At 44.9% G+C, this 22974-nt stretch overlaps 1 protein-coding gene across 2 annotated transcripts in view; it reads left to right on the top strand.

The window, feature by feature from the left end:
• The window catches only part of LOC108157184 (ABC transporter G family member 20), a 44004-nt gene extending 23708 nt beyond the window's left edge, over window positions 1–20296 (top strand). For both annotated transcript variants that reach the window (XM_017289112.2, XM_033389345.1), the window contains exons 3-9: window positions 7642–7801; window positions 8255–8517; window positions 8633–8726; window positions 14276–14703; window positions 14832–15051; window positions 18990–19167; window positions 19237–20296. In XM_017289112.2, the coding sequence (XP_017144601.1) occupies window positions 7642–7801; window positions 8255–8517; window positions 8633–8726; window positions 14276–14703; window positions 14832–15051; window positions 18990–19167; window positions 19237–19991 (2098 nt within the window). In that variant the 3' untranslated portion in view covers window positions 19992–20296. The remainder of the gene's footprint in view (window positions 1–7641; window positions 7802–8254; window positions 8518–8632; window positions 8727–14275; window positions 14704–14831; window positions 15052–18989; window positions 19168–19236) is intronic.
• The last annotated feature ends 2678 nt before the right edge of the window (window positions 20297–22974 follow it).

Raw genomic sequence — 22974 nt, 5'->3', positions numbered from 1 at the left:
AAATGTATAAATCACCTTGTGCCATATATTTTATGCCCTGTGATAGGAAGGATTTATATTTGAAGGATTTGTTGTGCAGAGGAAATATGTGTATGTGCGTATTCATGGGCGGACAGCAATCCATTTTGAAATACTCAAGTATTGAAGGGGCTACCAGGCAGTCGGGAAGACTGGAACTTATTTAACTGGCTCTACATTCCAGCAGCTCCTTATGCTCTTGCACCCATTATTTAAACCATTAGAATATGCCATATGCATCCCCCTCTTGGCCGTCGCATAGCTGGAGGGAGAGTTTTATTCGGGTTGACCTTTCTTCTACGCGACGGCTTATGCACCACTTCCTCTAGAAATATTGCATAAATGGCATATTTAAAAATACAGAAGGCTTCTGCAGCCATGGCCATAATGGGAGAATAAGCAATTAAATTACGTTGGCTAGCACCTTTATTTATATGCTGCAGCGCCTCGGGCCACATGGCCATCCCGCATGGCCACATCGCAATAGCAGCGGGAAATACGTGGAAGTATAAAATTTCCATTAAAATGAAATTATGCGCATCAAAACTGAATTAGCATTAATTTGAGTATTTATTTGATATACAAAATACCCGACTACGTATATTACGTATACACATTGTTATGCACCCCCCTCTATGCAATTTTGTCTATGACAAAATGGCTGCCATTCCAATCGCTAAATTGTTAATTACATGGAATACCCGAACTCGTAAGTATATGTACGCCAAATTGCATGGGCACTTTCCTATTCATTTCGGATCCGCACGCACGCAAAAATGCAATGCGATAAATTTAAATAAATACGTATATGTACGTACGAGTAGGGGTGCGGATTCAGGAGACGCCCCCTCCCACGTTTAGCTCGTCAATGGAGGCAACACAAAGGCAGATACAGGGCTACAAACATAATCACAAACCAGTAATTGACATGTGCATCTGGCCGATGAAGCTGGAAACTGTACGCGTATCTGTATCTGTATGTGGCTGATGCGGGGCTTACGTGTTTAGGGCAATTTGTCTCTCAGCTGATTTTGTTGATTTACGCTGCATTGTCGTGATTTCGTTTAGGCTGTAAACAAACGGCCAAAACAAAAGTCCTACACTGTGATTTTGTTAAATAACATTTTCACATTTTCCGTTCAACAAATGGCACAATCAAAATGTCTAAATATTTGTACAATCCCTGAACAATGGCAGTTCAATGAAAAAAAACCACCATATTATAATTAAGTGAGCAACACTTTCAAACCAAATCTGATTAAATGAGGAGCAGCCCGACAAGAGTAAGATATATAGATATGTAATAAAGTGTGACAGAAAGTGTGACAGAATGTGTGCATAATTAGATAATAAATTAACTCTCGTTCAATATGGAAAAAAGGTGATAAAAATTTATGTTGAACATGAAAAAATTAACCAATTAATATGCATAGTTTTTACAGAGCTATGAAGGGTATAAGCTGGATATACATCCCCATGAGATAGTTAGTGGCAGAACACCAAAAGTTAGAGACAAAAAACGAAAAATTCAACAACAACAACTGTCAAACCGTGCCACAGCGAAAGTAGCCATCTCAGCATTCTTGATTTGTTTGCCTTATTTTTTACTGCTGACTTTTCAACGGGCTTGTACTTTCCGGCAAAACCGCAGAGATTCCACATACTCGTACTTTCAGTATTATATTTCATATAATTTATATGGATGTGCTGCCCATTGGTGGTTCCCTGAGAAGTTTAGTGGGAAATTAATGCCTGTCCTTGAATTTTTCATAAACTGCCAATTCAACGAAAAGTTTGCACACATACCAGCAAACAGCAAACACGCGAGCCACACACAGATACGATACGAGGGAATGGACGGAGAAGAAAAGTTCGAGGAAAAGTTCATTTGGTCCAAGTGGGCGGCGGCGAATTCTTTTAAAAAGCATCTTAATCAGCAGTAAATTCACAACTAATCAGTAGCCCCATTGTTTAGCTCTCTTTCTGCGTCTGCGTCTGCCTCTGCGTCCATCTCTATTTCCTCTGGTTTCTGTTTCTGATTCTCTTTCCCCGCAATTGGAATGCCAGCTCACATATTTGTAACAAGCGCATTAGCAGCAGCAGTTCGATCCAGGCCAACTTATTGCAACATAATTACAAGTTGCAAGTGCTGTGGTGCATAATAAGTTGGGGTACAGCGGGTCGTATGAGTGATGGCGACAGGTCGAGCTTGGGGATTGGTTGTTTTCTCTGAATTTTCCACTCAATAATGTAATTACAAATTGTTTTCTGGGTGCTCTTCTACGAAACCAAATCTAATTACTTATCTAAACTGTATTCTTTTGGAGTAATTGTGTTTGAATGCAAATTAAATTGCAAATATTTGGCATTTATTCCAAGACAGAATACCCCGGCATGGCCTCGCACTCCCTGGCATATCCGTCTGCTCATCTCTGGCCGAGAGAATGCACTCTCGAACGCTGTCTGCCCCGGCGCATTGAACTTACTTTTAATTATGCTGCAAGACAGCAGACCACGCCCGGCCACATGGACACGGACACGGACACGGACATTGTTTGCGCTTCGCCTGGGCTCTTGGCTTAATAAATTGCAATTGTTTGCAAGCTAAACTTTGTTTCTCTGGGCTCCTTCTCAGGACTCTCAGGGCTTTCAGGGGTGCCTGCTCCGTGCTGCCATGTCCATGGCCCACTTTTGTTTGTTCTCCGGCTGTGGTTGTGGATTTTGTAATTGGTTTGGTCTGCATTTGACAAAAAAGAGTCGAACAAAAAATGGAATCAAGCGCAAGAAAGTTTATCATTATGGCCGGCGACGGACGGCAAACAAAGTTTTTCGCAAAAATTCAGTCACAGAAAATATACATTACTTTTTTTATATTTTTGTATTTCAACTGCGGTTTGTCTGCGTGTGCGGTTAACGAAGCAAATAGAGAAATGTTCACACAGTGCTGAAGTCAAATATTTGGCCAAAAGTTCCATAAGCCAAATAGCCAGACAGTCGACAGGGCAGCCCGGCCTCTTCCAAGCTCGGTTTGATTTTTGCCATTTAATAAGCAATTGTTGCCTCTCCAGAAAAGTTGATTAACATGCAAAAAGCAACAAAAAAAATAAAAACAAAATATAAACAAAAACTGTTGAGCAAACGAAAGAGAAACTAAATATTGGAATACAGGGGAGTACTGGTACTCGTTGGAGATGAAATGCTGCCAGAAGGGGTAAATTGTTTAGATTACAGGGAGCATGGAAGGACACTGATATGCAACAGACATGCTGCCAGACAAACAAACAGAGAGAGGCAGAATCAGGCCAACAAAAAGGACTGGACATGAATGCATCCACAAGGGAGAAAGAAAAGTCTTCTTCAAAAACAGAAAACCGAACCGAAGCCAAGCCAAGGTCCTGGAGGAGGCAGTTCCAGATCAGAAGAGGCAGGACCAACATGTTATTGTTTGCATTTGTTTTTCCATGCCATCATGCCATCATGGCATGGAGCAGGGAAGGGAATATTTCAAACCCCACAAGACTCGGGTTAACTTGGCTAGCAAAAATATTTGGTTGAAAGCGTACGAAAGAAGAAAAGACCGACTGTGCAACCGCAAGTTATAGGCGAAGGTCGGACAGGGGGCGAGCGGCGGGGCAACAAATAATAACCGGGCATTTCCTGCTTCCCCTGCGCTCGCATTCCTGTTGGACAGGACATGAAATTGTTTAAATTATTTACACAAGCTGGAAAATTAAAATGGACAGCTGCTGTGGCGGGTGGCGGCGGGAGTAAAGCAGCAGCCAGTCATTGTTATGACTGTTGCAACTGCTTGGGTCAAGTGCTGCTATGTTGTATCTAGCACGTACATGACCGGGCATAGGATGGGGAGACTAGAGTGGCAGTCGAGTGGAAGTGGACCAGTAGTCACTCCAAAACTGTAGTTCATAACTTTGCATTCTCTCTCCCATTTTCTCTGTGTCCTTTTCCTACTTTGTTGTGTCTTTGGGGCTTATCTTTGGTCCCAGGCAAATTTTAATTATTAGCATACATTCCCAGAGACCCGAGACCCGTCTGAGTTTTATGAGTTTGATTGTTCTCTGCTCTGCTCTGTGTGCTACTCACATTGTGTATGCGTAATGCGTACGTCTGTACATAATTGGAAAAAATCAAGCGTACGCCATGGTGTGCCATTGTCTTTGACGAAGGAGAGAGGTTAGCAATCGGATGGCCATAACACACAGCTGCTACAAGTGCACTTGGACCAGAGGCCCTGCCTTCCAGAGGAGTGAGTGGAACCGAGAAGGAAATAATCAAATTAAATGTTGACTGAGGGTCCTGTTTGGCACTGTTCCCTGGCAGCTATTGCTGGCTGTTATTGCTGCACCACGAAATGTTTCAGATAAAATGTCTGAATTTAAGAGCAGCCTATCACAGTCGAAGACTCAATTAATCGATGACAATTCAATTAGCTCCGAGCCCATGAAACAAAAAGGATTCATTCCCATTCTAGAAAGATGGAGAGAAGAGATCTCTCTCACAGCAAACTTTTCGTCCACATTTCGAGCATCCTTCGGATGGCAGGCAGCATTGTTGGGGCAAACTACTAAACAGCTGAACAGCTGAAGAGTTCGGTGTGGGAATTGAATGGCCATAAGAAAAGTTTACCGTTTAATTGGACAGGCAAATAGGCAGGAGGCTGGAGGCAGGGAGGGAGGCGGCAGCGATTCGTTGAGTGTCTAAATGTCAGTAAGTTTCTCCAGTTTTCCTAGCTGCTTCAGGGACGTGGAGGGTTTGTTCGCTTTCGGCCAAACAATGAGCTAAATTTTCCATGGAAAACTACTAAGTAAGCTTGTTAATTAAATACGCATTACCGCCCCTGTAATTGCCTGTGACGCGCTGCTTAGCAACAACAAGAACCACTACTCCACTACACTCCCCACCACCGATGCATCGGTGGCAAATGGGGGAGCGAGACAAAACCTAATTGTTAAAGTCAAGTGCAAAGTTTTTGCAAAGTCGGGGCTCCCCGCAATCGTCCATATATCATGGCAGAAATAAGCAGACATTAAATTTAATTACCCAATGACACCTCGACCACAGGAGCGGAAAAATAATTTTAAAATCAAATATGAACCTAATGATCCTCGCGATTCGCGACTCTGATACTGCAAATGACAATTAATTAGCGCATATTTCACTGCAGTCGCAGTCGCAGTCCCCAGTTGCAGTTGCAGTCCGCATGTCAAAAGCCATTTGCCTCACACAAATCATCAATCACGACCTCCCCCAGAAAATAAGTCGCGGAATGCATCAAGCTCCCGAGTAACTGCAGCAAAAAAGGTTAATGGGTTAAAAAATCAACCTCAACTCGGGTCGTCAGCGCCAACGTCTGCATCGTTGCTTATTGTTTGCATTGTTTTCGAACAACAAAAAACAGGGCAGAGGGAGTTTAAAAAAAACACCGCAGGTATGACTATGTTGGGTAATTTGTGAGTTGGAATGTTTTTTAGCGGCAGACTAAGCCGCACTGCAAGCGTTTTTACGGCTGTGGCCTTTTCTAACACGACACTCGGCCATTTAACGCTTTACGGCATTGGACTTATGCAACGTGATATGCAAAACGCCATGGCATGCAAATGCAACCGCTAAATGCAAGGAAATTTCCAACAGGAAAACTGCAAATAAAACCTGGGAATGAATACTCAATTGGGTGTATACTCGTAAGGATGTCGCACTTCAAGATATCCGACAAACAAGTTGCGAATTAAATTTGTAAACAGTTTCTTTTCTAAATTACTGGCTGGCACATACAATATTTATATTAAGCATTTAAATTTAATAGCTAAAATCAATTAAATGTATGTCTCGCATGGTCGAAATTTCCTTTGTTTTCTAATTGAGCATATTCTAAAAATTTCTCCTATTTAAAAATATATTTATGTTAGAACTATTGAAGTGATGAAAATACACTCCAATGCCTCATACAATATTTTCAATTTATTTCAACAAACTCTTTATATAATTTTGGATGCAGATTTAGTACATTTAATTAAAGCAAATATTTTAATCAAACAGTTCGAGTTTGTTAAAGCAGAAACGCTTTATAAAAGCCAACAAATTATCAGCTTTTTGTTAGTTTTTATCACTGCTCTTCAGCTTTAGCAGAGTTTAATCATATCTGGCCTCATTGTTCTACCCGCTGCGGGTGATGCCCCCTCCTCCCATCAACTGGCCAACTCGGGTGTCCTTAAGCTGGCCAGAGCAGAGCTGTGCTTTTATTTACCCCTTTGGCTTTTGCTTTGGCTTGAACAAGTGCGGCTCTTTTTGCCCCCTTCGGTGCGCTCACACACACTCACACCCACACACGAATAGTGAGTGCAGTCACTTCGACCTGCATGTTATTCATGGATAAACACACACACACACACACAGATACACACTAACCGACCTCTAACCGCGACCGTCCTCCAGCCCATCCCCCTGGAGAGGTATCCTCCCCTCATCTACTCTCGGCCAACTGCCAGACCAACAATTTTCTAAACTCGCGCGCTGCGCACGTAATAAAAAATACGGCAGCTTGGGCTATGTTGTTGTCGGTGCAACTGCACTGAAAAAAAAAATAAACAGTTCCACAAACCATAGAACTTTGCGATAGGTGGTATAAATTCCTGTTTTTATCATTATAGAATATGGTAATTTTGCTCAGTGTGTTGGAAGGATGGTTGTGCAGAAAGAGGAGGCCGACTGGCGCGCTAAGCTGTGCTAAACATTCCCTAAATATATTTTGCAACAGCTCCTCCACACACACACACACACACACACACAGCCCCACACATAAGATAAGCGGCGCACATACCGCTTCAACCCGAACCTGAACTAGCGGGTGGTGGCGCTTGGGATTTGGGTTTGGCTTGGGATGTTCCAAGGTGTGTGGTTCGAGGTGGGCGTGGGTCTAGGCGAACACAGAGAGCGCACAGAGCAATGAAACTTTTTGCGCCTGAATATTTTTGCAAAACTATTCACAGTTGATTTTTCACCTGATGCTTTTCATCCTAGTACTCGTACGTCCTCTGCCCAGTATCTGTGTGTGTGCGTTTGAGAGCGAGTGGCTTTGTGTGAGTGCAGCTGCAGCTGCCTCTGAGTCCAGTGGGTATGCGAGTGCTTAAAATATTTGTCCGCCCGCCTGGCATCCACCTGCCAGACTCCCCACCGAGCAACTGACTTTGGCCTAGAGCCGCCTTGCGTATCCTTTATAGGGCCCCAACTTAAATGGAGAATCCATTGCCGCGCGTAGAAGTGCTGCAATGCCACGTTCAGGTAAAATTTTGAATGTGGCCAGAGCAGACTCAGGAGGGCCTTTTTTGCAGAGCTAGTTGTTTAAATTAAAACTATTTTTTAGAGTTTTCCCTATTTTAATAAATTGCATATTGCATGCAAATCAATACTAAGAAAAAAATTAATATAAATATTTAATTTAAAACTATAGGATATTGCTTTTTCTTCCTTGATAATATTCTTATATTTAGTTACCCGATCCACGTATATTCTTCATGCAAGCTTTTTATTTACCTTCGCTTAAATATTTGATAAATAAACTCCTTTAAGCTCCACTAACCATATACCGTTTCCCATCTTTCATTGCAGCTATGGTCTTTTGGGCGCGTCTGGATGCGGCAAGACGACTCTGCTCAGCTGCATCGTTGGCCGGCGTCGTCTCAATTCGGGAGAGATATGGGTGCTCGGCGGACGGCCGGGATCCCGTGGATCCGGTGTGCCAGGACCCCGAATTGGCTATATGCCACAGGTGAGTTGACCTCACAGTCTCTGTGCTGGCTGCCTGTGCCACTGCCTCTGTTGCTGGTAGTTGGTGAATTTTTCATGCGCTTTTTATTGCCTCATGCCCCATTCGACTAAATTAAATAAACGCAATAAAATGGTGAAAGCACAAAAGAAAACATATACCCAGCAAAAGTTTTAAATGCCGCACACACAGAGCGCACAAAACTTTTAATTTTCAGAATCCATAAGAATACCTTAACTCTGACCCAACTCTGACTCTCTGGCCCTCCACCGCTTCCCCCTCCTCCTCCTGGGACAGAGTCGAGTCATAAACAAGCCGCGCTGGAAAGTAGGCAACAGTTTTTCACTACGCTTGTGCAAGTAAGGGGCAGGTGGCAGAGCTGGGGCATGTGGCATTGTGGTGTTTGTGCAGGTGAAAATACTATAATATCCGTATTCCAATTTGGGCTTATTGCAGGAGATAGCCCTTTACGGCGAGTTCACAATGCGTGAGACCTTAATATACTTTGGCATTATCTCGGCCATGCCACGCAGCGACATCGAGGATCGCACCGAATTCCTGCTCAAATTGCTCAATTTGCCAAATGGCTCGAAATTTGTCAAGAATTTGAGTGGCGGCCAGCAGCGACGCGTGAGTCTGGCCGTGGCCCTACTCCACGAACCGGAACTGCTCATTCTCGACGAGCCCACAGTGGGCGTGGATCCGGTGCTGCGACAGAGGTGAGTTATTCTTCAGGATTCGTGCACTCTTTCGGTATGGTGTGTGTGTGCTCGAGTACCAGTGACATCTGATTAACTCCTTCATTTACGCCTCTTCATCTCTCGTTTATTACAGCATCTGGGATCATTTGGTGGACATTACAAGAAATGGTCACACAACTGTGATAATCACCACGCATTACATAGATGAGTGTGCCCAGGCGCATATGGTAAGTGAAACCAGAAGGGAAATGGCAGTAGAAGCGGCGCTGAAGGGCGGCCAAAGTGTCAATGGCCTCGGGTCGCCCACGCATTGTTTGTACGGGTGATTTACTGTCGGCTCTCTCACATCTATTTGTACTATGCCGCGTATGAGCAATATTATTTCGTCGCTGCCGCTGCTGGTGCCGCTGCTGTTGCTGTCGCTTCCGGTCGCAGCTGAGGTGAAAGTTCAGCTGGCAGCACGCTTATCAGCTCAAGTGAGGGCTGTCAACATGCGGTGCTAAGTGCTTCCGCCCGCCCTCTACTGTCTACTGTCGTGGCAAATTTGTATCCTGCGCGCTGCAACAAATCTGCGTCCTGTCTGAAAAAAAGAATGGAGCAAAAAAAAAAAACAACGGTCGAGTAGAATATTACAAGCGGCTGCCGCTGTTGACCCATGGCCGGGGCTCCAGATTTACGAGGCATTTCCGAGCGAGACACATTGCAAAAATTTACTTCAGATTTATTTATGTCGCACACATGGGAGCGGCTCAGGTTGAGAGGGAAAGGGAATGGGAGCAGAAGAGTGGCGTGATCCATGGGGATAGGAAAATATAACTGCGTTAGTCATTTAATGCTGCAGCAAGCAATGAACTTGGCTACAAGAAATACAAAAGCACACGAATAAATCGTGACAAAGCTCACAATGGACAGCCAGATAGGCAGATACATATCCTTCTCGTACAGATACAGATACAGTCATGCAACACGCACAGGACGTGGGCACACATACATAAAACAAACAAAGTCCTTACAAGCTCTCAAGTGGAGTGTGAGATGGTTGAGGAACGAATATATCAATGACAACACTTTGAAAAAGATTGATGCTGGGAAACAGACAAGAGATCGACTCTTGAGTCGACTCCACACCGAACGAAGCCTACTCACTCACCGTTTAAATGGAATGATTGATTTTCTCCAAGAAATTATTCATTAAAGACATTTGTTTAGGATGGACCAGGAAGACCGCTACCAAATATGATCTATTATTAAAAAATATATCACATAATTTGCACTCCTCTCTGATTAAATTCCACATAAATTTAATCGTGCGCTTTAAGGAACTTTTATGTCTACATAATTCATAGGAAATCCACTCCCAATAGAAACAATCTGCCGGGCTCGGGTTTCAAGACCTCTAACCCCACTTGACCCCCCAAAGGACATTCAAAGAGGTAAATGGCCCACATGCTGTGTGGCTCTCATCCCTCATTCTAGGCACACCTCCGGAAGACACACTGTTGCCACGCCTCCACCACCACCCCGCCAAAAGTCGTTGCGGTAAAGAGTTATGGCCAATAAACAAAATCACTGCCAGGAATAGAAAACACGGGGCTTTGTTTGCGGGAAAATCGGGCATTCGTCGACACTTGGGACTCGCCACTTGGCCATGCCAATGCGCATATCTATGGGTTCTCCGGATGACAAACAAAACAATCGACTGAGTCGCAGTCCATAAAACAATAAGCACCAGGACCCAGGGATTCACCGTGGAGACCCGTTCAGTTAATCTATCGGCAACGCGTTGAAATGCGAATTTAATACGAATTGTTGGTTGAAATTTATGGTTTATGGGAAGCCCATTAAAATGCCAGACTCCCCTACGTGTAAGGCCTCCCCTCCCCTTTCCTGCGCCCACACGTGTATGCAAAGCCCTGCTCTGGGGGACCGACCGACTGGAGATCTGTCTGTGTAACTTTTGGTGACAGTGTTTAATTGCTCATATTGAACACGTGTTGGAAGGAAGGAACAACAGTCGCATCTCAGCCTGGGATTGGGCACGCCTCAGTAGCCCTGACGACTGCTCTGACTGCCGTCTGTGTGAGTATTATGGTCGGCAGCAAATTGCTTTTTCAGCTTTTTCACTTTTTCGTGGCACGCTTTGGGTCTCCGCTTTGGTCAGCTCAAGTTCTGGCCAGAACTCCAGTCCAACAACAGTGCAACTTCCGTCGAGTTCTCGGTCCAATGCAGTTATGTGCACATATTTTCTCGCCAATTCTGCACGTCACGAGGAGTTCACTTGAGTTTTCCCTCGGTTTCGCTCTGTTTTTCGTATTTTCTTTTTCTCGGTTTTTTTTGTTGTTGTTGTGCCCGCTTTTTCCGTTGAGTCAACAGAATTGCGTATCCAGAATGGGATTCCCCGACCAATAGATGCTAAACCACTCGAATTGCCAAGTGCTGGGGGGCTCACGGATAGACACATACTCGTAAATTTAACAGCCTCCGAGCTAGCCCTGATTGAGCAAGACACTTCAATTGGCACCTACATGGCACTTGATCTACGTATTCCCGCTCCCCATTCGACCGGTCCCATTGCAGGTCTGGCATTAAATATTATTATTGCATGTTGGCAATTTATAAGCTGAAAATTCATGTGGCTATAAAAATTATGCGCATCACGGTGCCACAAAAAATGGCTGTTAGTTTTTCAGCTTCTGCTGCTGCTGCTGCTACTGCTGTTGCCACTCCTGGCGGCGATGGTGCACTCAAACAAAAGCAGAAAGCATTAAACATAATCGTAAAATGCATTTACGACTGTGTGTATCTCCGCATCTATGTTTGTGTGTTTGCGCTTGATTCCCAGTGAGTGTGTGTGTTGAAAGTTTTGCGTGCTTAAATTTTGGTTATTGTTATTTGTACGGTGCAGCTATTAAGAGTTTTATTTTAATTGAAATATATGTATAGGCATTAAAAACCGCACACACACGTCTGTGCTGCTGAGTTGAGAGTTGCTGATGAGAGAGTTGTCTGTTCTGTCCATTCGATCCCATGCCTAGTGCCATCATCTTCACAATAGCCATACGATTGCCATGCCGATTATTAAAATTTAATATGTTACAGAAAGGTATTAAGTACGGAGTATCTGCATGTTTATTTATTGCCACAACATGGGTTATTTATGGTTATGGCCGTTTCCATTTGGTGCGCAAATTGAATGCCGGCCAAGTAATTGGACTAAAAACGGATTTAGTTATGGACTTTAATGGAATATTTTTCGGTTCTCTTCATTGCTGTTTCTCTAAAAGCATTCTCTGCTTCAAATTCGTGTGAATATGGAACCCCACATCAAAGCTGGCATCCATCCCATTATGACACAACATCAACGCCTGCACTGGTGTCGTCATTAGCCCCCGACTGCTCCCCACACAACCTCTAGAATCGCCCTACCTCCCCTATTATTTCTCCCTCCACTCCTCGCGGGGTCATCCAACCCGGACCACACAACAGAATGGCTTCTCCACGTCGTCATCTTCGTCCTCCCTCTAACAAAGTGCAGCGCTTCAGTTTTTTTGACAGACATTGCTCCCCAAATTTAATGTCAGCCCTGCCTTTGCCTTGGCTCCTGGGAAAATGTTGGTTTACACAAAAGGAGCAAAAAAAAGAGAAGCCAAAGCCAAAAAGAGAAAGACCAGGGGAAAGCGTAGGGAGGGCCAGCCGAGGCAAAGGGAAGGACGAAACGAAAATCGCGTATACGCCACATGGCCACAGAGTGAAGACTGTCTCTGACTGTCCCCAGCTGTACATGCAGCACTTTCAGCTCTAATAAATGAAATCAGGGAGCGTAACATTATGTGATGGATATATTGTTACGGATACGAGCTGTGCCCCACGCGAGCAGAACTCTCGTCCTGCCTTTGCCCTGCGCCTTTAATAGTTTATATTGTTTCCAGTTGCATTTTCTCTTATGGCGAGCCCTCCTCCGTTTTATTCCACTTTTTCTGTCGCGTAATTTTCCGCATGTTGCCTTTGAATATGCAAAAAAAAACAGACGAATACACAAAACGAATATCCAGCCAAAATGCAAATGGACAGTTGAATAATTGCTAAAGCTGATGAATGACAACATCAGGGGAAACCATCACTTGGGCCACGGGTTTGCCAGAATTTCCTGTATTGTGCTGATGAAGTGCTGATGGGTTCCACAACCACTTTGATTGGCATTTTAATGCGATGTTGCACGTGGCATGTTATTATGCATTAAGCTCCTTTGCTGCTGCGGATGCTGCTCCGCAAAAATTGGTGCATAAAAAATAATATTAACAATTCATATAACTGTAAACGACCGAACAGGGTGTTGGCCACCTCTCTTACCTCTTTTTATGGCCAAGGCATTAAAGTTTTTAGGGTGGCCTCTAAAAGCAAAATGGAATAGTTGAGAAGTTCGGGTCCAGATTCTAGCTTCTGTTTTTAGAGTTAAAGTTTTTTACAGTAAATATTCAGCATATAAATACCGCCTTATCTCAGTCGAGGAATGTCTTATTTAGGGGGGATATCCATATGGGTATAATATAATCATAATGGGAGAGTATTTGCTGTGAAAAACAATCCTTACTTAGGAGCCAAACTACAGAAAATAATAAACACAACCTTGAAACATATATAAATCTAGCCTTCAGCGAACGTTTAATATATATTATAGAATAAATTTCCATCGCGACGCCCACCCACCCACTAAGTGGTACGATACGTAACCAGCCAGGCCATAAATATCGTGTGCATTTTTCAATTTAACCATTTCCTCCTGCGTGTGCCGAGGAAAATTATTTATGGCATGCAAAAACTGCTCCGGCCATAATAATGCACATCACATACTTGTTGGGCCAATAAAATTACAATTGCCTGTTTCTGCCCAGGAAGTTTCTAATTTGGTTTTCCATTGCAATTCAATTAAGACGTTAATTGGCTCTGGAGAAGTCGAAAAGACAGAAAGACCCATAGACCAAGATACGAGTAGAGAATTAGCCAAAAACACAACAGCCAGCGGTGGCCTGGGCCCGAGGAAATGGACGATTTCCTGGCGACCAGGCCAAAATCAGACCAGGCCAAAACGAAGCCAAATCAAGCAGCAAAACTTTTGTAACTAGCTCTGTGGTTTATTTAGCATAGAATTTCTAGGTGCAGTCAGGGGTGGAGATTCCATGCAGGAGACGGAGACGGAGACGGAGACTGCAGGGCCTGGGACCACTCATGTGCATGCCTAATGAAGCCATCCAGAGAGCGTTGGAATTGATGAACAAGCAGTTGACGATGAAGAAGACGCCTGGGAAGTTCTGTAGCAGGCGGCAAACTTTGCCAGGACTTGGCACAGGAAAGGACAGGGCATCGCTCAGCGCAGAGCGATGCCTTATATGTGTGTGTGCCTGGTGCCTGGTGCCTGGTCATGTACGGACACAGAAATCAATTAAGTTAATTTCCGCACGTTGCGTGAGCATCGACAGGCACTACAAGGACAAGGACGAGGGATTACCAGCAGACTAGAACCTGAACTTGGGACGGGAGTCAATAAAACTTTTCATCGACAACAAACGGGATGTGCATAATTCTGCCATTGACTGGAAACAGAGAAAACTTTACAAAGATTGTCTGTCGGAGGGGAAGTGGAACTTGAACGACGAACGACTCTCCATCAAAGTCAAAAAGTTTAATTGGCTTGGCGACACTCTTCGAGGAGCACGCTCCAAATCAATTTGCTAACAAAATGTTTCTCTCTTCCCCATTTCCCCTTTTTGCTGTACAGATTGGATTGCTACGCGGTGGCAAGATGTTAGCCGAGGAGTCGCCTGACTATCTGAGGCAGCAGTACAATGCGGACTCACTGGAAGCTGTATTCCTTAAGCTCTCGGTGATGCAGAACATGGGCAAGCGTCGTCGCTCGTCCATTGCCCAGGAGATAGTCGAACAGGTGACGGTCCCAGCCATCTCCAATCCTGCCCTGGACATGTCCGATGAGCAGCATGCCGCTGAGATTTCCGGCGAGTTCGGCGACAACATATCGATGTCCTCTGCTGCCCGGGACCCCATCACCAGCACAGCCCCAGTTGCTCCGCCCTTGCCGCCTGCACAGGAGATACCCGCCTCCTTCTGGTACAACCTGCATGTGATGCAATCGCACCATCTGCACGCGCTCATTTGGAAGAACTTCCTCTGGATGATGCGGAATGTGGGGTAAGTACGGGGCATAAGAATACCCATATAAGCCTTGAACCGAGCTCGAGTTCGGCTCTGGTATAATAGAGTATCTTGTGCATCAATCAGTACGAGTATGAACGAACTTTCGGTTAATTTTCCAACAGGGTAATGCTGTTCATTGTGGGCCTGCCTGTGGTCCAGATACTGCTGTTCTGCTATGCCATCGGCCATGATCCTACCGGGCTCAAAGTGGCCGTGGCGAATCACGAGATGTCTGAGGAAATGATTATGCAACAATTCTGTCCAGTGAACTCCGGATGCAATCAGACAATGCTGAGCTGCCGCTATATCGATATGCTGGTCAAGAACAAGAGCATGGTTGTGGTGAGTGCAATGTAAATTACCTTTGCTCCCCAGAGACAGAGGGAAAGGGACACAGAAGCAGGAAGAGCAGAAGCAGAAGGAGCAACACCCCGGGGGTGCAATATCAGCTGTCATTGGCTTTTCGGTTAAATTGTGCAGTGCGAACTTTACAATAACCACTCATGTAGCTTATTCAAGGATGCTCCCAGTACGCTGCCGCTGCCCAGACCCGACCCTGTTGGCCATTCATGTAATTTATTTCAATTTGTGAGGACAGGCAGAGAGCTGCTCCTGTTGGGTGGCCTGGCCCTTCTGCTGGAGGCTCTTCAATCTACTGCACACATCATCTCGTCCTCCCCCACTCCTAGCTCAACTCCTGCAAGGTCTCTCCGTATTCCGAGTATCGACTTGGCATTGTCTTGGCTACTGTTTGCCCCTGCTCCAGCCAGACAAATGTGGATGCTTCTGCTTTGCCCTTGGTGTTGGGGCGAACACAAATTACAGCTGCTTATCTTTGGCACAGCAACAACGGGGCCGACTGTCCGGCAGTCTGTCGAGATCATCAATAAATTTAGTGTCCCGGCTTTGGGCCCGGCTCTGGCTCTGGCTGTGGTTCTGGGCCGGGACAAAAGTAGTAGTCGAGTGGCATCTAGGGGGAGGCATGCCATGCCGCTTGGGGCAGTTTATTGCAAATTACGCTTCAAAAACAAAGTCTCTTTTGTTGCCTAATTTGAGTTTCAGTTCGAGGCCTTGCCTCTCGTCTTCTGCTTATAATTTCATGCATTTTACATTAGACACTCAAGCAACAGCAACGCCAAGACCGAGTCGGAAATTTTTCACCATTAGTTTTCTCAGAAAACTTGTCTTAAGGAAAACACAAACAAAACTTAAATTCTTTCGGTGGAATAGTTCATGCAAAATTTAAAGTTTTCTAAAAGGTTTTTTTTTTGGGGGGGGTAAGGATGTTTTCAAGTTCTTAGAGTGCCCCAAAATTATACTCAAATATTGTTTCATTCAATGTCCAAGAAAATTCCCTTAGACAATCAATTGTTTTCCAAAGAAAGACAATAAAACGGAAACAACATTGGACCTATCGTGGAATATCCAATAAAAAAAAGGTACACCTAACAGACCGTAACCTCCTTAATTTTCTTAAATTTTCAAATAACAATATAATAAAGAGCGGCATAGCAACAACAACAACAACGACAGCAACAACCCAGTGGCATGCCCCAACTGGCAATTTGTGAAGAAAAGTTTTTACCTTTGGAAATTGAAAAGCAGCTCGAGTCCCCCCATCATACTTAATTTGTATAAATTCAGAGACTGGAGATAAAAATACGGAAAAATAATACGCGGCCGCGTATCTTTAGGCCGCATCAAAGGCCCGCCCGTGCTCGCCTCCTTCCACCTCCCGAGCCTGGTCAACCCCAAACCCAAAACCGAAGTGAATGGTGGGGAGCAGAGAGAGGAAGCAAAGTTAATTTTGGTCAATGAACAGCGTATCAACGTGCCATCAGCACATGGCCATTTCCAGGACCTTGAGCCATCTCACCTTCCCGATCTCCCCAGCCAAACGAAGAGCTGGCGGCGGCTCTTGAAAAAATTTGAATTTGGTTGCCGCCCTGCCGCAGTGCTTCTTGCTTTTCCAATAACAGTTTTTCCCGTGCCTTTTCTCAGCCAAAGACGTGTCAGGGTATATGGGTTTTTGTGTGAAAAAGATAACTGAATAACTGGTACATTTCTTGTAATATCTCAAGGGTGTTTTCATAGTCCATGCATTCATAACGTTAGCTCTCCCTTCGGCTTCATTTCCGATGACAGCTTGCATATATTTGGCTCACCAAAGAGGAAAAGCGCATCAATTTTTGGGGAAACGCCACAATTGTTTTTTGGTCTTTCGCCTTTTGGTTGCTTGTTTTCCTTTCTCTTTTTCGTTCATCTTTCTGTAGATCAAACGCATTTCGGTTACCCTCGTCTTAACGACACAAAAATTGGCCTTTGTTTTGCGGAGTCCCTGCCTGGGGGCGACCGCCCGAAAGGCTGCTGTAATAATTTTCACAAAACTTCTGCCCGAAAAGGGCGAAAAGTCTTCTGCCTTCTAATTTATGGGAAAATTGAAAAACATATTGTGGTCAGCCGATGTCGCTGGCGCTGGCGCTGGTCGCTGGGCTGTTGTCGTGGCTTCTAATTAAAAGTTCATTAGGCATGACAACGCTGCTCATTAGGCCAGGGCCAGGACAGGGCCAGGCCAGGGGGTGTGCCCAGATGCCGGAGAAACTGCACTTCGGTGGGGGGGTTCTGCTCGGATCCACTTTTTCATAGGATTCCCTCCTTGGCTACGCTTCTGATAGCACTTGATTAGCGACAAGCTTTAACTTCCAGTGAACGCAGTTTTATAGGGTTTTTTTCTTTCTAGAAAGATTTTATGAGGCAAAGTTGGAGGCAAAGTCGAAACAAAAATTGCCAAGGTAGTAGAAGCTAGGGAATGGCTAGGGATAGGGAAACTTTTTCCTGCTCCTTTCGAGCTCATTTGCGTAGAGCTTCCTCTGACCAAGTTGACTTCATTTGCGCATAGTTTGTGGCTCAAGTTTGTCATAAACAATGTTGAAGTTGAGGTTAAACAGTAGCATAAAAGTTGTTCAAGTCTTGCGGTTTGATTGTCTGCTGCTTGGTTGCTGATGAAGGGCTATTTAATATCATAATTTATGCCAAGTCTCTGGGGTCTCTACACAACAACTACTGCCACTAGGAGAACTTTAAGGTGTTCTCGCCTTCTTTTATCACAAGGCCGTCGGCGAAAAAAAGTTTCCTCCGAGCAAACACACATACCATTCAGCCATTAAATCTAATGAGGCCAATTAAAACCACATACTCTTACTCTACGCAGAATCCTATATACAACATATCAGAGCCCATTGTCTGAATGTGTTCATTTGTCTCAGCATTAATGCGGCAATTGCGTAAATTTCACGCCTGCTGGAAAGGTTCTTTGCCCATCCCTATCCGTATCCCTATCCCTATCCTTTCTTGGGTTTAAATAACTGCATATCGAAGCCGCAAAATTTCTCAAGCTTAGCCCAAATACAAATGCCAATACACGCTCTATCCTATCCCATCCCATTCCGCAACCATAACCATTTCAACCATGGCACGTTTTGTGGCAAGAAATCCCGCCTAGTCTGCGGCCTATTGTGGGTACACAAGTGGCTGCCAAAAAGTTCGGCAAAAGTTTTCCCTGCGAATCTCCGGCGAGAGAGCAACTTAATCAATGTGTGAGCACTTACAGAAACTAGCTTAATACCCGGAGAAGGAGCTCCACTCCTCCGGGGGCTTTCACTTCATTATTTATTTTTGCGTAGACCAGAACAGAAAAAAAAATAGAGCGGGAATGTAACGAAATGAAATTGTTAAAGATAACATGAACATATTGTTGACAACAGCTACACCGTAGGCTCCGCTTTCTTTTCTCTCACTCTCCGCGGAGCAGAGGATGTTACTGCTGCTGTCCTTTGTTCTTGATTTGTTTGCCTCGCTGAATTTATCGCTTTGCGCAAAGTACGCACATTAATTACGGGGAGTTACTTTTATTGTTGCTACAACGCCCAACATGCAACAAACAATGCGACAGGAAATGAAGCGACACATACACGCACACAATGAGGCACAAAGAGATGGCTGGCTCACAAAGCTTCCAAGAAAGGAAGTGCTCACGGGCAGGCAGGCATCGAGGCAGGCATCGCGGCCTGAATTCCCGACATGCGTTACTCAATAATTCAGCGGCTGGGGCTCGGGCTCCGCTCCGCTCTGCTCCACTCTGCTCTGCTTTTAATTGCGCAACAACGCAAGTCATTCCGGCAGCTGTCTGGCAGGTGCAATGACTTTTTAAGCTAATTGAATGAGCATTTGATTGACTGTTGGCATTTACCGTCACCCCACCCTGACTCTGTTCTCCCCAGAAATATGTGGACGACGACGAGGCCGCCTACGAAGAGGTGAAGCGCGGCAAGGCCTGGGCCGCTTTGGTAATCCAACCCAACTACACCTCGGCCCTAATGGAGCGTGTAGAGGATGGCCGATATGCAGAGGATGCCACCATCGAGGCCTCCGATCTGGGGGTGCGCATGGACTGGTCCAGTGAGTAGACAGTCTCTCTTAGTCGCCATTTGATTTGCTTTCGATAAATGTCTCTCCTTTCCTCCCCAGATCAACAAATCTCTACGCTGCTATACCGGGACCTACAGTACACATTCTTTGACTTTGTGGAGAGCATGCTGACCGAATGCGAGGTGAATCCCAAGCTGGGACGCGTGCCCGTCTCAACTGAGCAGCCCATCTATGGCTATCGGAATCCCAACTTTACGGACTTCGCCGCGCCCGGCGTGATACTGACCATTATCTTTTTCCTGTCCGTGGCCATAACATCGGGTGCTATGCTGATTGAACGCAACGAGGGAATGCTGGAGCGGTGCCTGGTGGCGGGCATCACGGGCCCCGAAATCCTGCTCTCACAGGTGGTCACACAGTTCACGGTTATGCTCAGTCAGACGATCTTCGTTCTTATCGTCAGCTTCTACTTCTTTGAGCTAACTTTGGTGGGCGATATCTGGCTGGTGGTGGCTCTTTGCATCCTCAACGGCCTGTGCGGCATGAGCTTTGGGTTTGTCATCTCGTGCGCCGTCGACACGGAGAGGACGGCCACTTATGTGGCCATGGGCTCGTTTCTGCCCATCGTGATGCTGTGCGGCATCATTTGGCCCATCGAGGGCATGTTCCCGTTGCTGCAGTTCGCCACCGCCTTCCTGCCGCTGACCAAACCCACGGAATCGATGCGTTCCATCCTGCAGCGCGGCTGGGGCATCGACAATCCCACTGTCTACAATGGCTTCATTTCGATTTCGTCATGGGTGCTGGTGTTTCTTGTGCTCACCATCCTTTTGCTCAAATTCAAGAAAGGATAAGTTTTAGAGCTGTAGATTGAGCATACTTCTTATGATTTTACTAGGTTGTAAGGGTAGTCCGTACACTCTATGTCTTACTCTATGTCTCTTGTACAATGTTTAAATCTAAGATAGGTTCCGGAATTCAACTATGTCACTTACTATGCATGGAAATTGTTGTGCCTTGTAGGTTTAAGTCTTCATGTCCTCACATCATTCACCTCCTTTCAGTACAATGAGAACTGTAATTACATCTGAAAACATTTTATTTATGCCCTTAAGCTTGTGAACAAAAAATTTGAATAAAATTTATAGATAAACGCTTACAAAAGATTTCCTCCACAAATTAATGCGAGAAAACTCTTCGTTTGCGTTGCTTTGGTAATTGTGATTTGTTCACCTAGTACTAAGCTTTGGGATTGCTTTGATTGCACACGGAGAGCAAGCAAAGCTGGAAAATTCCCAGAGCCAACAGCCCTCGTCTCTGGCTTCATTGTGAAAGTTGGAGCCAAGTGGTCCTGTGGTCCTTTCAATCAGTCATTGGTTTTGCCAATATTTATTTACCAAGTATCTGCAATCAAAGACCATCAGAAAGAAAAGGGAGCCCCCTGTTCCGTGAGCTCTCTTTTGCTCACAGTTTGTTACGAATACTGTTCCAGTTCCAGCATTATTTGTGCGGCCCCAATGGGAGATGGTGAGGGTGACTCGTTTTCGACACATTTCACATTTTGTGGCAAAATCAATTAAACCGGAAATGCATGTAGACCATGAGTGAGTGGCACACACACACCACACACACACACGTACAGCAGGCAGAGAGGCAGCATCCGCTTAACACGAAAATTCAACTTAACAAGCGAACAAAGTGCCTGGTGAGCCAACGACTCGAATGGAGTTCTGACTGAACACAAAAAAAAGGAGAGTAACTAGAGAGAGAGAGAGGCTGAGAGCAAGATAGAGAGAGAGAGAAAGTGTGCTTGTGCTTTTAGGTGTTACATATGCATATGTAGGTCAGGCCAGCATGGGGCGTGGCTGAAACAACAGTAACTTGATCCACATGTCGTCCGTTTCCGTGACTGTCACACTGGGTTCGGATTGCATCGATGGCAAAGTTCAGACTTCATTCTTCCTCAGTCCCTGTGGCCAATGTCCTCCATCATCACGCTGGAGCGCTGGCAAATCAGTCAGACGATGGCTGGCATCTCCTTCAGAATGGCGCCCGAGACGTGTGTATTTACAATTAGATATCCGTCAGCAATCTATATAACATTTCAAAGTACCAGAAGGACCAGATGGAGCAGCGGGAGTCGCATTTGCCATTATTTTTTCCACATTCCTCTTTGGATTGATTCAGTGTGTAAGTGGGAGGAGGAGTCTTTGAGTCCGTCGGTGTCTGTGTCTGGTTCTGTGGATCTCTCTCTCTCTCGTCCATCCATTGATTACTCGAGTGTAGCTGACGGCGGCACTCGAGCACATAAATTGGAAAATTCAGCATCCAGGGGCAAAAATCTCATTTTCATTTCATCCAGAGGTCCCGTTCCGCCTTCTTCCTATCTCTTGCCCTTCCACATAATTGAAAGTTCAAAGTTTTCGACTTGCCGCTGAATTAATTTTTCAACTTCATAATTTCACGTGCTCCGTGAAGCTTTAATAACAGCATCCCCCAGCCATCGCCATCCAAGAGATGGGCTTCTACGGCCATTTCCATTCACATTCCCATTCACATCTCTGTCGGCAGCTGTCTTCAATGGCTGCTCCTTTGTTTGTGGCTTGAGCTGCTCATCTTTTTCTGCCACACTCCATTTCCATCTCCATCTCCGACGCCGTCTCAGCCTCTTACTCCTTTTGCCTGCTTCACCAATGGTGCGATAATTAATTGCTCAATTAATTTAATGCTCAGAGGCTGCCTTCCCTTTTCACTCTGACTGTTGCTGGTTGCTGTCCCAAAAAGTCAATTGTCTGTTGTTTTCAATGGCCTACACTTTATACAAAATGTCAACGCACCGAAGGAATCCTTTGGGGTTTTCGTGAAACCGCTTTCTGTTTAGTTTTGGAGTCAACATAACCATGTATATTAATAGCAGGCCATCTCTGAAACCAGGTAAGGTAGGATTCCTTCCTAAATGACCCCTACCCTTTGTGGATCCTGGCAATTTTATTTTTTTTTTGTTGGAACTATTATTGATGTTGTATAATTAACATTTAGGCACCCAGATCCATCTGCATCTATCACTTAAAGATATCTTCAATTATTTAATACCAATTAAAACTGGATTAGTCAAGGCACATTTCATGCATCCATCGCTCATAATCGCATGCCCTTTATTATTTTAATGAGTGGCATTAATTATATGAGGTGCATAATGTGCAGCTCGTGTGCCAGAAGCAAACAAAATTGAGAAGCCCTTGGATTTCTGTTCCTGGATGCATTGCGATTCGGTTCGGTTTGCTATGCTTTGTCTGGGGAAATTGTGTAATGAAAACGTCAATCAATTTTCCCATGATTTGCCATTAAAGTGTGTGTGTTGGTAGTGCGGACCAGTCTACACCTTGTGTCACACACATGGCTGTTCCACTCAATGCCAATTGCAAATTGAGTTCATCTGCTGGCGGCAAATATTGACATGACAGACACATTTTTATTTTATTTTATTTGCATTTTTATTTCTCTCTTTTCACCCTCTCTCTCTAGGCCCACCCATGGCTCATTCACCATTTAGCCCCTCCCCCTCTCCCTGTTCTGCAGACTGTTCTGGTTTATTTTTCGCCTTTTTCAATTTTTCCACAGCTTCATCTTTACTGCTTCTGCTCGGGGCACAACCCCTCAACATTTGCTTGGCATTTCCTTGGCTCTCCTTTCTGGCGTGTCCTTTTCCCACTTTATCTCATGTCGACCTCCGCTTCGTTGCTCGGATTCTGTGTGTCTGAGTCTGTGTGTCTATGTCTGTGTAGGTGGTAGGTGTATGTGTAGGTGGCAAAAATGACATATTAATTTCCAAAGGGG

Source organism: Drosophila miranda, chromosome 2 (assembly GCF_003369915.1).
Source record: "Drosophila miranda strain MSH22 chromosome 2, D.miranda_PacBio2.1, whole genome shotgun sequence".
NCBI classification, from domain to species: domain Eukaryota; kingdom Metazoa; phylum Arthropoda; class Insecta; order Diptera; family Drosophilidae; genus Drosophila; species Drosophila miranda.
This window is presented reverse-complemented; position numbering and strand designations above follow the sequence as displayed.